At 44.2% G+C, this 15061-nt stretch overlaps 1 protein-coding gene across 2 annotated transcripts; it reads left to right on the top strand.

Annotated features, from left to right (window-relative positions):
* The first annotated feature begins 1992 nt into the window (after positions 1-1992).
* LOC147418743 (RHOMBOID-like protein 2) lies at positions 1993-14804 on the top strand. 2 transcript variants are annotated; one of them, XM_086506371.1, is made up of 6 exons: positions 1993-2736; positions 2924-3087; positions 3160-3320; positions 12994-13256; positions 13347-13470; positions 14319-14804. In XM_086506371.1, exons 1-6 carry the CDS (start codon positions 2234-2236, stop codon positions 14436-14438), a joined length of 1335 nt encoding a protein of 444 aa, XP_086362497.1. In that variant the 5' UTR covers positions 1993-2233; the 3' UTR covers positions 14439-14804. The 2 variants fall into 2 exon arrangements, with proteins under 2 accessions (XP_086362497.1, XP_086362498.1); XM_086506372.1 differs by having other exon boundaries at positions 2316-2518.
* The last annotated feature ends 257 nt before the right edge of the window (positions 14805-15061 follow it).

Below are 15061 nucleotides of genomic sequence, written 5' to 3'. Positions count from 1 at the left end.
GCAAGGGAATGTTTGCGCTCGTAGGTGAGAGAGCCTACGTGGAGGAAGAAAGAAAAAGGCATGTCATCTTCTTCTTCCCCCTTCTCCTGGCCATGTTCCTCAGCCTTCCCATGTAAGCTTGCAGTGTGTGTGTGTGTGTGGAGAGAGAGAGAGAGAGAGAGAGAGAGAGAGAGAGAGAGAGAGAGAGAGAGAGAGAGAGAGAGAGAGAGAGAGAGAGAGAGAGAGAGAATTTTTGGCAAGACTTCCAAGACAGATGGGCTTGCTGATAAATCAAGCTCATAAAATGAATCAAGGATCTCCCAAGATTCTTATCAAAGGTGCATTTTCCAAAATCGTGCCCCCTTTTGCACCTCACAAAAATCAATTTGCATAGCTTTGCACCGTAAATCGAGGTCAACCGAATACACACCTATTCTATCCTTGCCCGTTCCTTCTTTGACTGGACGAGCATGCTTTACACACATGTCTACCCAACTTACAATATATAATTTAAACCTAGAGTCTTTAGAAATAAAAGGTGACCATTCTATCGGTTGGCGTGTTTGCCTTATTGGTGGATGTTTGCAACTTAATCCCTGTCCACCACGGGTGGGGAGCTCAATTGTCCAAGATTATGTCCAACATAGTTTTCACGGAGCCACTGTATCTTTTGCACCTCGTAGCCACGTAGTATTATATTGACATTTGCCCACAACATTTATTTGGCCTATGTGTACTACTTGTAGTTTTCACATGCCAAAATGAAAACATGAGAGAGAGAGAGAGAGAGAGAGAGAGAGAGAGAGAGAGAGAGAGAGAGAGAGTTTATGTGTTGCAATTGGACTAGACTGATTGGCAACTTGCAAGGCTATTGGAACACTTGCAATAAGGCTGGGTTCAGAGGGGCCGACGACAAAGGGAGGGAAAGGGGCATGCAGAGAAGATGGTATTGCGTGATGGATGTGCTCTCAAGTCTGAGCTTTCGGACTCACCTCAGAATTCTCGGAAGAAGAACACTTCCACCCTCGTCACTAATGGACACACGCCTAGGGAGATAGGAACAATGGCCCACATTAGCCGCCGTGAGGTGGGTGCAATTCGGGCCGTCTGATCGTTCTTTGAACTAGGTGTGAACTAAGAGTGAACTTGGGAAGTATGTGCACCACACCAAATTTGGTGTGAACTTGATGTGAATTTGGGAGGGTATGCACACCACGCCAAATTTGTTGTGAAGTAAGTGTGAACTAGGTGTAAACTTATCTGCGATGACGTGATGTATAAACTTAACACACACATATACACACCCCTTTTAACGAGCACGCGATAGCTTAGCGGTTAGAGTCGATTCCAAGGGGGAGAGAGGGAACGGGTTCAAGCCCCAAAACCGAAAATGTGCGAATCTTTTGCATTCCCTAGGCAATCCAACGGTCAGGATCAACTGGCGATCGTGAGCCATTGATCCCACCTCCCAAAAGGAGGCGTCAATTAGTGAAGAGGCACTTCCACCCACCTTTTCGACGGGATATGCGGACGTGGGACGCCCTCGCCTCCATCCGATTTTCAACCGTCGATTGCAGGTCTCGTGAGCCCTTCTCTGTGTAGCTCTTGTGAATCGGGAGGGTGGAGGCAATTCTTCTAGGGGAGGAAAAGGGAAGAAGGGGGGGGGGGGGGGGGGGGGGGGGGGGGGGGGGGGGGGCGGCGGGGACAATTTAAAAGTTTTGATACACCTGAGTTTACCTATTTTCCCGTATTTACACCAAGCACATCGATCCTTGAAATGGGCGTGGGCCATTGATCCCCTCGTGCCCAGTCCTGTGTGGGATAGTGAGGAGGCCAAGCAAGGGACAAATCGAGTGTCCAATGATAAGATTCTTGAAATTGGAACCTTTTGTATTTGAGATTTTGACAAATGCACACAAACAAATTTACCTACCCCATGTATGCCCAGGGGATGCAGGTGCATTTTGAGTTGAAATGGGTTCATTTCGGAATCTAGACTCGCTATCAGCAGAGACGGGAAATGGGTCCATTTTGAGTTGAAATGGGTCCATTTCGGAATCTAGACTCGCTATCAGCAGAGACGGGAAATGGCAAATTATCAAAGTGTGGATAAGTAGGATGATGTTCATCCTCAACTGCTTCAAGCTCGCAGATCTGATATTTAGTCTATGGAACCTGGACAGCATACAGATTTTATCCTTAACACCGGCAAGGAAACCCAAAAATGTAGCTAGTGTATCTCCTCGTACATGAGATGGCGGAAATTGGGTACCCACCACAATTTGATTCAAAAGAGGAGACGAGAGAAATTGATGTGGAGTGGAATGGAGAGCTGCTAAAGAACCCGACAAGGAGCTTTTCATCACCGTCTGGAGCAGGGGAGCTTTCAGTTTTAGCAGCAGGGGAGGTCATTGAAGTAGCGGATCACTCCTTGAAGGGAGCAGGGGAGCTTTCCATTCCCAAAGGAGGAATTCACTCTCCACATGAAGCAGAGCAGCAAATTCCATCTGAGCCAACAGGGGATCATACATTGCATCAGGTCCTGCCGTTGCATGAGCCAATCGTCAATTCATCCAAGTGTCCCAGGCTTGCCTTACTTGTTTTCTCCATTGTTGCGCTCAATGTTGGCGTCTTCTTTGTCACCATGTACATCAACAACTGCCCCAATACCACAAAATCGTGCTTGCTGTCTTTCCTGCACCGCCTTTCTTTTCAGCCCCTAAGCGAAAATGCTCTGCTCGGCCCCTCATCACAAACGCAAGTATTTTATAAGTTTGCATAAGACTGTTTATTCTTTATTACATGCAACTCCCTGTTTAGTTGTCAAGTTAACCTTGGCACACCAGTATTAGCTTTAAATTCGGAGGGTTTGGTACATCATTCAACTATGGTTAGTTACTCATGTGGATTAACATCTGCCTTTACATCATGATGTCATTTTCAGGTTAGAAAGGCTGGGAGCTTTAAATGCAGTCAAGGTGCAGCATGCACACCAGGGATGGCGAGTAATGACTTGCATCTGGCTCCATGCAGGGGTTGTTCATGTGATTGTGAACATGCTGAGCCTTCTATTTGTTGGAGTCCGGCTGGAACAAGAATTTGGACCTGGTACTACCATTTGACAACTCCTCATGGTATCCTTTGACATTAAATTTGTTGTGCTAACACACTTTATTACAGTGAAAATTGGCATCATCTATTTATTATCTGGGTTTGGAGGAAGCCTACTCTCTGTCCTGTTTCTTCAAAGCATATCGGTGGGTGCCTCTGGGGCTTTATTTGGTCTAGTAGGAGCTATGCTAGCTGAACTGCTAGCAAATTGGACGATCTATGTAAACAAGGTCAGATTTCCAAATTCCAACTTTCAAAGACAAATGCAATCACTGCTTCGAAAAGTGCATGCATGCAGGTATAAAAAAACCATGGTGAGCAAAACTCGATGTGGCATACCTTGCTACAAGGAGGCGGATCCTGTTTTATAAACTCATGAGCTTTGATCATCTCTTTGGAAATCTTCTCTATGTGAGTTCCAATATTGACCACCCATTCAGTTAACACTGGAGGAGCCATCAAGGGCAATCTCTTGTTGCTTGTTGATGTTGGTGCGGGAGAGAATCCTTCAGAACCTTGATCCTTGCACGGTACAGACGGATTTGGGCAAGCTTTAACTCGTAAAACTGTAGATTAAAATTAACAAAAAGAAGTCTCAGACCGGAGGTGTGGTAAGCATTGTCAAATAAAAAGGCATTATGCTGCTTCCAAATAATTCATAAATATCCACTGTTGGCTTTGTTCCGATAGGAGGAGAGAAACTTTAATGGAGTCTCCAAGTAGTGGTTGTTTCCAAGAGAGGAGAAGACCTAGAGTGGTATGAAGAGGGGTGAGAATAGCCCTGCCGGAGGGCAATTCATAAAGAGAGGTGGGAGGTCTTCCAGAGCTCTGGAGCATCTACAACATATCCCCAGGCTCTGGCCACAAGTGTTACTTTTACCTTTGTATAAAATGAGCCAAAGCAGGACAGATTTCTTAGGAGGGATGGCCAGAGGCCAGATGCTTTAAAACTTGAAGTACCATTGTCTCTTGTCCTGTTGGGTGACCCATCTGTTATGTAAAATAACATGAACGGGAGGGGAAATATCACCTTTTTTGGGGGGGGGGGGGAAGAAGGGGGGTGCTGCTTTGAGGATGATGAAGGGCAAAGCCTTCTCTCCATCCCAAAGACTTTATTGAGACAGCTTCAGGGATTGAGAGTTTCCATCTCTCTCCTTCAATGACTTGAAGCTCCCAAGGTTAGAGGGGGGCCATCCTGAGTAGCTCAATATCAGTCCACCACCTGTTTTTGTTCTTATTCCACAGGTCACCCCCAACATCTGAGGCCTGTTCTATGGATCCTGGGGGCTATGCTCTGTTGTGCTCCTAAGACTTGTGGCAGCAGTTTGAGAGGCCACCTAATTGAGTCATGCTGGAGGAGGGGTAAACTGCTGTTGGAGTTGCACTTGCTGATCAGACCCCCTCTATCTGTTCTAAGCTGCCCAAAGTGACTTGATAAAATAGGAACCATTCAGAAAAATTGGTATAGGACCAAAGAAAATAGTAGTTCAAGGAAGGTCACACCAGCTCGTGTGTTGATCGAGAGAGAAGGCTATGAGATATCTTAGAAGAAGAAAAGCGACTTTGACAACAAAAAATTTGTCAGGTGTAACAGGACGAGCACCACGTGCCAACGGAAAAGAACAAATTGAACAGACTTTAGACGCTTCAAAACACCTGAACTGAAAGAGGTGCATGACACACTAGATTGGGAGTGGCGGAGTTCCACCCCAAGAGAGCACTGGCCCCAAAGCCCAGGCCACATATTTGAAGACCCTTGGCCTCTGAATTTCTGAAAAGCAGTTACATGAAAAGCTACTAGTTCTAAAAGCATCTGGTGTGCAAAAGCTTGCGCAGAGGGCCGTCCGTACAATCTGCCACATCATCACCTGCCAGCACAATTCAAGGAAATCCATACAACCTGCCACATCATCAACATAAAACACGAGCGTCCGTATAGCTGCCATGTCATCAACAATTTATGCATGTTCTGTGTGAGTAGGTGGGTCTTGCTTTATTTATGGTCTTTAGGTCCCTTGGGCCCCATCGGGCGAGGTCCCATAAGTTGGTGGGAATTTCTTTTAAAAACTGCCCCACTTAGCAAGGTTTAGTAAGTTGGTAAGACTTCTTCTGTTGCTTCTGCTTCTTCTTTTAGGGTTTAAGCCCCTTGGTCGGGATCTGCAGGTTGGCTCTGTTCTTCAGTGGCTTGACACGTCAACAGTTTGTGACATCAGGCCACTGGTTAATGTTGCAAATTTTCAGTCCTCCTTTATCTTTAGGTAGGCAAGATACATCCCATTTGAGTTTGCTTTCAGCTCTCTTTAAAGGATCACTTGCCCAAAGAAAATCGCTACAGAACTTAAGAATTTCCTTGAGATGATTGTTAGGTGGCCTCTAGCATGAAAGAAAGCATAAAACATAGGTTGACAAAAAATGAGTAATCACCATGATTTGGCCTGCTATATAAGCTTGGAACCCTACCCATATGTTGAGCTTGAACATGAAGCGAGTGAGCGTCCACTCCCATCTTTGATCCTAAGGGACATGAAACCCTATAGATTTTCTTAATAATCTGAAAACCTCTCCATTTTGAATTTTCTTGCAGCCTTGATTGAAGTACATATGCGTGTGCTTAGTTGATTCTAAGGTCGGATGCTCTACAAAAGGTGTTCAGAGCTTACTTGCCATTTTGCAAAGTGACCTCGTCATTATTGAGAAGTGCATTAGTAGAGGGGTATATTGGGAATTTCCACAAATTACAGGGGTTTTTTGATAATTTTCCCAATAACTTATTATAATAAGTGAAATTTAGTAGCATTTTAGCAAGTCGTGGGTTTTTTTATGAGCCTGCTTGACCCAGCTACTTTTAACCCTATATAGGCGACCTTGGGGGTCACCTCTCCACTCATATCCCCGTACTTGTAGTACCAATACCCAGCAGCATCAATATCACTTGGCATTTTTCACCAACACATCCAGCACCAGTCCACAGCGCTCGATTAGCTCTGTAGTACCAGATCAGCCCTACCGTTAGCGGTTTTCAGCCCTAACCTCGCCGTACCGTTGCAGATCCAGCCAATCAATTCAGCGTTCTCAGATCAGCCAGCGTTTTTCAGATTTTAGCCATCCTCATTATTGTCATCAGCACCCTCAACATTGGCATTAGCAGTTCAGCCCATGACTCATCAAGTTGCAGATCCGCATGAGTTCCACTAGCGTTTTCAGTTCCCAGCCCTTAGCTTCATAGATCCAAGCATTGGTAGCAAGATCCTATGGGCATCGCAACATCTAGGACCATTGTATCAACATTTGTGCAATCTAAAGCAAATACCTATCTAGCAATAGAGAGGGGGGTTTAAGTCTCCTTTCACTCACAGAACCTTCACCCACATCATCTCTCTTCTCTCTCTTAGTCCTTGCACATCTCTCTCATGACATAAAAGGAACCTTGAGTACACACTAAGCACTCATCCTGAGCATTCACCGTAAATCACTTCCGCTGCACATTATAGTGGAGAAAAGTAAGAAAGCAGATCCAAGAAAGCACAGAAAGCAATCTAATAGTTTAGAGGAGGAGACCTTGTCCTCGTCCGACAGTAATATCCACTCGTTTGGTACCATTTATGTTAAGAATCCAAATCCCCTGTTGAGAGCCACTTAGTACAACAACTCTGAGAAGAAAAAGAACACTAAAGTTAAGGATGAGGGTCAAGTAGTTATGTCACAAGTTGTCGACACAGCATGATCGTAATGGCCTAACCCTGCAGTGACAGAAGACCAAGACCCATGTAACCAAAATGCTACTGACGTGACTCAGGTCTGGATTTTATGCTGACAGGACACGTGGCAGCCTGTGAATTGTGCTGATTGCTACCGATGTGCAGTTGTACGGATCGACAGATTTGTGCTAGCTTTGTTTTACGCTTTTGGAGAGCAGAGCTTTTAGGATGATATGCTTTTTAGGGTGCCTAGCTTTTAGGGCCCATGTACTATTTGAACTTTATAAGGGACCCAGCCCTTCATTCTCTGGCATAGCATAATTGGATGCTTGTAGAGAGAGAGAGTCCCTCAGGAGCTATACTTTGAGAACAAGCAATAAAGAAAGAAAATATTGGAAGGGGCGCCAGACTTTGGGGCTAGTGTATATGGAAGTAGAACTCCGCCGCTTCGTGTCGATTGTCCTCTCTCTCTCTCTCTCTCTCTCTCTCTCTCTCTCTCTCTTTCTTTTTAAGTTCAGTTGGTTGGAGTTTTTGTTCCTGTGTTGCTATTGATTTCTGCCTTGGACTGTCCAAGTTTGCTGCAAGTGATAGATAGAATCTCAACGCTTTTACTTGATGGCTGAAACCCATAAGTACAGGGAACGACTATTTTTGGGCTTCTCTTCCCTGCTCCCATTCGAGCTTCCCGTTTTGAATCCCCATTCAGTGTTTTAGACATGAGTATCCATAACAAGGAATGGCAATTCATGTCCGTTTTCGTTCCCCATTCCACGTTCCAATTTTTCATCCCTTGTAACTATGCTGAAACCTGCTGTTTGAACTTGATTAGAGAGTTTTGAGCCTTAGTAAGTGCAGAAGACCAAGCTGCAACAGGTTTACAATTACTATTGAACTCTTTCTCCAAATGCCCTCAGTGTGTCTTTGCGCAGGAGGTAGCTTGCAGAGGCTGGGATCTGTGTGAACCAGTGATTCCTGATTTTAGTTGCCTTGTCACCCGGGTGAAAGAGGCCCGTGGCTTGAAACACAAGACTTATACTTGGGTGAGTAGTTCTACCTCCATAAAAACCCTTCAGGATCAACATCCCAAAGATCTAAATTGAGAGAGTCCCAGCTAGAATTTTCAATCCTTGGATAACCTGACCGTCTCCAAAAAATGGTCAGCCAAGGTCTCAACAATATTATAGTCACCCAATAAAATGACTTCATGGTCGAGCGTGTGAAGATAGTTCCACAATCTTTTCATGTCAGCTATAGATCCAATTGCATGGATGGGTCTCTCTCTCTCTCTCTCTCTCTCTCTCTCTCTCTCTCTCTCTCTCTCTCTCTCTCTCTAAAAGTGGGGCTTGTAAACCTTTGCATTACATAAAATTGACCAAAAGTCCATATACAAGAAATATGGGAAAAACCGTGAAAAATATACAATGAGATCATGGGGAAAAACACCCATACAACCACAGGATACAACAAAAGATAAGGCACTCAATCTTGAGGTGATGAAGAAGCTCTATTTGGCTGACCAAAATGATATGAAGCATCCACCAAAAGAAACCTCCTGTAGTAGCTCATAAAAGCCAAGGACTGAAAACCCAAATAAGGTTGATGTCATAGCTTGTAACGGGCGACACCACATACCACACTGCACCTCGTACCAACGGAAAAGGATCGACGAGACAGACTTGAGATGCTTCAAAACAACTGAATTGAAAGAGAGACACTTTACACGAGACACGGAGTGGCAGAGTTCCACTCCCAGAGTGCACTAGCCCCAAACTGTGGCACCATTTCGGTATTTCTTTATATTTCTTCAACACAGTACAACACTCGAAGCTCTGCTCTCAATCTCCCGCAAGGTAGAATTCCAGAAAGTGAGCCTTCAGTACATATTTAAAGGCCCTAGGCCATCCAAAAGTAGTTTACATGAAAAGATTTAAGTCTAAAAGCATCTGGTCTCAAAAGCTAGTGCCAGGGGCAGCCAACGCGATTTTTTGCAAAAATCCGAACTATTGCGATGTCAGCATGTCAACAAAAATTGCGGGCATTTGTATAGTTGCCACTTCATGAGCCTTCTATGTAATTTATATTGTGTGTGTGTGTTTGCTTTACTCTTAGGCCCCATCAGCCAGGGTCCCATAAGCTGTTGGGGATTAGGATTTTAATCCTAACCCATAGGCCACTCGACGAGGATCTGTAAGTTGCTAAAGACGTCATCTTCTTCTGCTTCTACTAGGGTTTAGGCCCCTCGGCCGAGATCTGTAGGTTGGCTAGGGTTAGGGCTAGGGAGTCCTAACCCTCGTGGGTTTCAGTGTCTCGACACGTCTGCAGTTTGTGATATCCCACCTTCTTGAGAGAAGAGTAATCGTCCGTGATTATATTTACAAAATAACTCAAGTTAGAAAAATAATATCCGAGGGTCATTCCGTTTTCTCATTCCATCTAAGAACTCTTGATATTCAGGCGTAGCAAAATTAGCCATCACGCCCATACCGCGCTGATCTGTAACGGGTGTCTCAAAGTTACATACTCAGGCAATCTCATTCAAGTAGGATGGCACATCAGGATGCAACACAGATGCTTACATATGTATGGTACAAGACACAGAAACATTTCGTTGCCGATGAACACTCCCCCTGCAAATAAACATCCAGGTTTGGGCCATGAGCTATTCAATGACTCCTTCATCACTCCTTACTCAAATAACCTAAAAAGGTTTGGACCATGAGCTATTGAATGACTCCCTCATCACTTCTCCCACAAATAACCTAAAAAGGTCCGGGCCATGAGATATAGAGGCCTTTTACAACCAAACGCTCCCCAAACCCAACCTACGTTGCTTGGAGTAAATACTTCTCAGATTGTATCCAATTTTCTTTTCAATACTTTTCCCACACATAATCAACAAGGTTCAAGCCATGAGTGAAGCACCACTTTTTAATCATTGAATATTGCTCCCGGTAAAGCCTGAGCCATGAGATATTTAGACATTATTAAGCATCAATTCTTCTCTTCAATACTACTCCTCGGAAAGTCCGAGCCATGAGTAAAACACAACTTTGCAATCACAATTTCCTCTTGAATACTCCTCCTAGAAAAGCCCGAGCCATGAGTATTCAAAAGTGTTCCCAAAAACATTGAAACCAATATCAAAACTAGGTTCAAGCAATCTGAAATCGGCACCAAAACAAGTTCAAAACAGATAAAATCCTTTTCAAACAAATTCTAGATGGTATTTTATACAATTTCTCAAGGAAAATTTCAAGCAAATGGTTCTTGTTGCAAAAGAGAAAATTTCCAGCTCCCTGCTCAGAAATGCTTTCAGTATTACCTGTTATGTGCAAAAAGCACCCAACACTAATTTTGACCCATGTTGCAAAACCTCTAATAGGTTGTTGAAAACCCTATTTTTCCAAAATTGTCGGAATCAAAATCTTCTCGGGTCAATGCGTAGGGCTCGTCGTTGCATATCCAAATTCTCAACTGTTGAAGAGATTTTTGTAGGCCTCTACAACACAGACAAGTGCCAAAAGCATGTTTTTTGTGCTTTTTAGGGCAGAAACGAACTCCTCCTTCTCTTGTCGTTTCTTCTTCATCCAACTCCGCAGCTTCATGTAGATCCGGATTTCTCTCGAGAAAAGGAAAAAATTTCTCTAAAATCTCGAAGCACCATCTTGCTCTGTGTGCTCTTGAAGGACCGGTATGCTTTTAGAAAAGCACACGACTAGAGCTCTGATACCACTGTAATGGGACGGCGCCACATGCCAATGGAAAAGAACAGATTGAACAGACTTTAGACGCTTCAAAAGGATTGAACTAAAAGAGAGACACTTTAGACGAGCCAGGGAGTGGCGGAGTTCCACCCCGGGAGTGCTGTGGCGCCCCTTTTGGTATGTCTTTATACTGCCTCAACACGATACAACACTCGAAGCTCTGCTCTACATCTTCCCCATGTAGAATGCTAGAGAGTGAGCCTTCAGTACATATAAAGATCCTGGCCATCCAAAAGCAATTTACATGAAAAGCTTCAAGTCTAAAAGCATTTGGTCCCAAAAGTTAGCGTCAAGGGCAGCCAACGCGATTTGCGGAAGTCCGTACTATTGCCACATAAACGTGTCAACGAAAATTTGCGGGAGTCTGTATAGCTGCCACATCATCAGCTTCTATGCAATTCATAGTGTGTGTGTGTTTGCTTTACTTTTAGGCCCCATCGTTCAAGGTCCCATTAGTTGTTGGGGGTTAGGATTCTAATCCTAACCCATAGGCCACTCGACGAGGATCTGTAAGTTAGTAAAGACTTCATCTGCTTTCGCTATTGCTAGGGTAAAGAGGGCCGTCGGCCGCTTAGTGGGATGCTCCTATGCCCGAGTCAACATTCGAGAGTGGCCTCATGCACTCTAGCCGGTTTGCATGAAGGCAACATGGAGGACATCATCTTGTTGGGTAGAGACACTTTCATTGCTATTTTCTCTTCAAAGGAACTTGCCTCTCGAGTTGTTAACCGCACTCTTGGCTTCAGAGACAGATTGTTGTTTCTACACCCGTGGTATGAGGATTTTACACTAGCTGCTTTTGAAGACAAATGTCAGTAAACATATCTTTTCTAGAGATGCCTGCACAGGTTTGGTTGCCAGACATGTTGAGGCAGATGGGTTCTGTCTTTGACATACCATTTATTCGTTCAGTGCAAGCTTCAGACATCTGTGCCATCTATAAAGGTGACTACTACCCCTTCCACAGTCTTTCCAGATACCATCATTGGAAAGGGGTGTTGCACGAGCAGAGGATTGTGGTTATGGGTAGACTGAACCAGTGCCTTAGATGCCATGAGATGGGGCACTTGGTGAGGGATTGCCCTAGAGGACGATAACAAAGACAAACTGGTCGGAGGAGGAGACAACCCTCATAGCTGTAGTAGACACCGCAAAGCTTTGCACAACCGCAAGATTCCGTGCAGAGTTGGGAGCAGTAGCAGAGTGCTCAGCAACAACACAGTGTTGAGCAGACAGAGACAGAGACAGAGACAAGTAGGTAGACAGGTATAGGCATAGCCTATCCTTGTCCACAGAAGGGTAGTGAGACAGAGGTTGGTAGAGGCAGAGCAGCTCCAAGATAGACCTCTAGAGGAGAGGTTGCCACGCCAGGATAAAGAGGATGCACCAATGCAGTTGGACAGAGAGATTGAGGAGGATCAACAGTCGATGGCAGTTCAGGAGCAGCCTGAGCTGCCCAAGAGAGGACAATCTAGCACACTTTGGATTTTTTGGAGGTTCAATCGTAGGTGCCCCTCACAGTAGGCACTGTTCAGGGAGAGCAGGAGAGTGAGTCCTCGTAGTTTGCAGAGGATTTCGACTATTCGGTAGGCTTCGCATCTCCGGTAGATGTCCCACTTTCTGAGATCTTGCCAGCTCAATTCTTTTTGTTTGGTCCATGGAGATCTCCAGATGTTTCTTTGAGTGGGCCACTATTTGTCGACATGCTTTTCTTGCGGTTGTCAGGAACCCGCCATATTTTCCTTGGTCCAGAGAGAGCTCCCATTATTAGATTTAGAGTTACATGATGACTCCTTTTGGACGAGGGAGGCTGTTTATGATATCGGTTGAAGCCAATTACTTTATGGAGACCAGACAGTTTGCAGATTTGTTTGAGAGTCAGTTTAGAGAGGCCGTAGGGAAGTTGGTTGGGTCATCTTGGTACCTTCCCTTGGCTTTTAAGGTGGATAGCGAGTGGGTCCCTCTTGCCTCTCTTACATTTTGGTTGTGCCGTAGATTCGCTTCCTTTTTTGGGGTATATCATCAGGAAATGTTACAGTGGATGCGGATGATTTCGGAGGCATGGCTTAGGGGTTTCCCAGTCCCTTGGCTTTTGTGAGCTACTACAGGAGATATACAGCACTAGACTTTGTGGTTTTCGCTACATCGCCCAAGGTGGACAGGGCTTTGGGCAGATTTGTGTAGACTTATCACTATCCAGATAGCTACAATCCACCACTTGATTAGAGTATCTTATCCTCCGATGTATCCTGTAGTTTGCTATGGGATTTTTCGCCATGATCTCATTGTATATCGTCAGGGTTTTTTCCATATTTCTTCTATATGGACCTATGGTTGATTTTTATGTAAAGCCCCACTTTTCGCGCGCGCGGAGAGAGAGAGAGAGAGAGAGAGAGAGAGAGAGAGAGAGAGAGAGAGAGATTGACTTATGTAAGTTTCAGTGTGCAGTGACGAGTGTTCTTGTTTTGGTGGTTACTGCAAACTTGGCAATGGGTATATTACCCTTTGTTGACAATTTCGCTCATATTGGAGGCCTCATAGTTGGCTTCCTATCAGGTCTTGTGCTGCTGCTCAAACCTCAGTATGGTTTTGTAAAACCATTCAAATCTGCACAAGACAGTAGCATCCAGTCATCAGCTAAGGCGAAGTACAATGCCTACCAGTATTCTCTGTGGGTCACTGCATTGATCCTCCTTGTTATTGGGTACGACGGCTCTCCGCTCGAATATGCATCACATAATTCATAGCTCTTTGCGCATGTATGTTTGACAATGAATTTTGTGATCCTTGTTAGTGTTACAAGCGTTGCGATTCTCGTTTTCCGAGGTGCGGATGGAAACAAGAAGTGCAAATGGTGTCATTATCTAAGCTGCGTGCCCACTTCCAAGTGGAAGTGCCATAGTTCCGCTGTATGTGATGTAAGTATCCAATGAGCCATTTCAATTCTCTATGGAACTGCATTGCATTTTGCATCCAGGATCAGTTCGATTTTCAAGACACATGAGAGAGTTCATATGGCAATTTCCTTTCCTCATCTTTTGTCACGAGTTCGTATTCCTTGAGGAGACTCATAAAAGGACATTGTGTTGTTGATATCGGATGAAAAATTCTGAGGAAGGGATGTCAGCTAGGGCCTTACAAATGGCAATTGTCACGCTCAGATGTGGTATTTTGCCAGTCAATAAGGTCAAGTGTTTTGGTGCTTAATTTATGTACCATGATTGGTGATGGCATTGGCTCAAACTGAGCCTGGTAAGGCTTGCTCTCTTGTAGTCATTCGCATTAAAGAAAAGAGTATGCCAATGCATATGATGCATGGATGCAAAAATTACAAGAAACATGTTGGCTTGTAGGAGGAATACTGCTGTTAATGAGGTCCATTTATAGATATGTAAGGAAGATGGAAAAATTGGCCCTTCTTGATTGTGAGATCCTATAGATGCATAGGATTTAGCTGGGTTAGCCAGACATAAACACCATGATTTACAAGCTACGGTGCATGTTGTTGCACGCACTCAGTAAAGATTTAGCATTGGTGAAAAGCTTAAGGTTTTCGTCCCATAAATTGTTGTTTCTTTGGCATTCGTCATTGAACAAGGGGTACTCACTGAAAATAAGTAGCTTCGGATGGCTGGAGTCACGAAAGATGAGCAAAAGCGCCGATTGCATTTTGTATTTGTCAGTTGTCGTGTGATTATATCTGGTCGGCATTGCGGTGCCATCTATTTTGTACGGCTAATTAATCCTGGTATGGCTGAATGTGCAGGAATTGCAGGTGGGCAATATGTGGCAGATCATTTGCACAAGCAAGAACGAAAGTACCCTAGCTCCATTGAATCAGACTCAAGATGTGCTTCAACAATTGTGTACTCAGTTGTGCTCTTGAATCTTTGCTAGGCAATCGTATGACATCTGCACTAGAGTTCATTTTTCCATTGGCAAATCTATCTTTCCATCAGAAAGCAGATCACTTCCTTTCCGGGATAGATCACCATAAGGGCAAGCTCCAAAGCTATATTGAAAAGCAGAAACCCCTCGCTTTTAGCAGTAGATTCTGTGAAAGGGACACCTAGGACCAAGCCATCAAAGCCTAACCTCAGAGAGCTTGATTTGACTTTTACATGGCATCACCCTTTTTCAGAATCCAAATAGTGGCCAACATCTTCAAGAACATAAATTTTAAATACTCTTAGGAACCTTCTAATGTAGAAAGGCTAAATCAATCTAAATATACTGGTTGTTTGTTGTGGCACCTCGGGTTAATTTAATACACATGCACTCAACTTCAAATCTCAAGATTATTACGATTTTTTCTCCTTTTTGTCGCACCAAAGACGAGGTCTAGTATTGGTGTTTTTAGGGCCCAATGATGAAGGAGACCATCTGAAGACCTTATTTTTAAACTTTGCTCTTTCTTCTTCAGCTCTATTTAGGCTTGACATGCCTATGTAGTGCATGCTTAAAGTGGGCCACTTCTCTCTCTTCCTTAAGCAACCGAGAAAATGCATT

This window comes from Adiantum capillus-veneris, chromosome 29, assembly GCF_014529385.1.
Source record: "Adiantum capillus-veneris isolate H3 chromosome 29, ASM1452938v2, whole genome shotgun sequence".
Classification (NCBI taxonomy): domain Eukaryota; kingdom Viridiplantae; phylum Streptophyta; class Polypodiopsida; order Polypodiales; family Pteridaceae; genus Adiantum; species Adiantum capillus-veneris.
This window is presented reverse-complemented; position numbering and strand designations above follow the sequence as displayed.

What these genes read in the sequence shown, in the direction of transcription:
- LOC147418743 (XM_086506371.1), top strand. Translation starts at nt 2,234, where the DNA reads ATGGCGGAAATTGGGTACCCACCACAATTTGATTCAAAAGAGGAGACG. An exon ending in GGACGATCTATGTAAACAAG is followed by an intron (nt 3,321 to 12,993) that starts GTCAGATTTCCA and finishes TGTAAGTTTCAG; the next exon opens with TGTGCAGTGACGAGTGTTCT. An exon ending in ATAGTTCCGCTGTATGTGAT is followed by an intron (nt 13,471 to 14,318) that starts GTAAGTATCCAA and finishes CTGAATGTGCAG; the next exon opens with GAATTGCAGGTGGGCAATAT.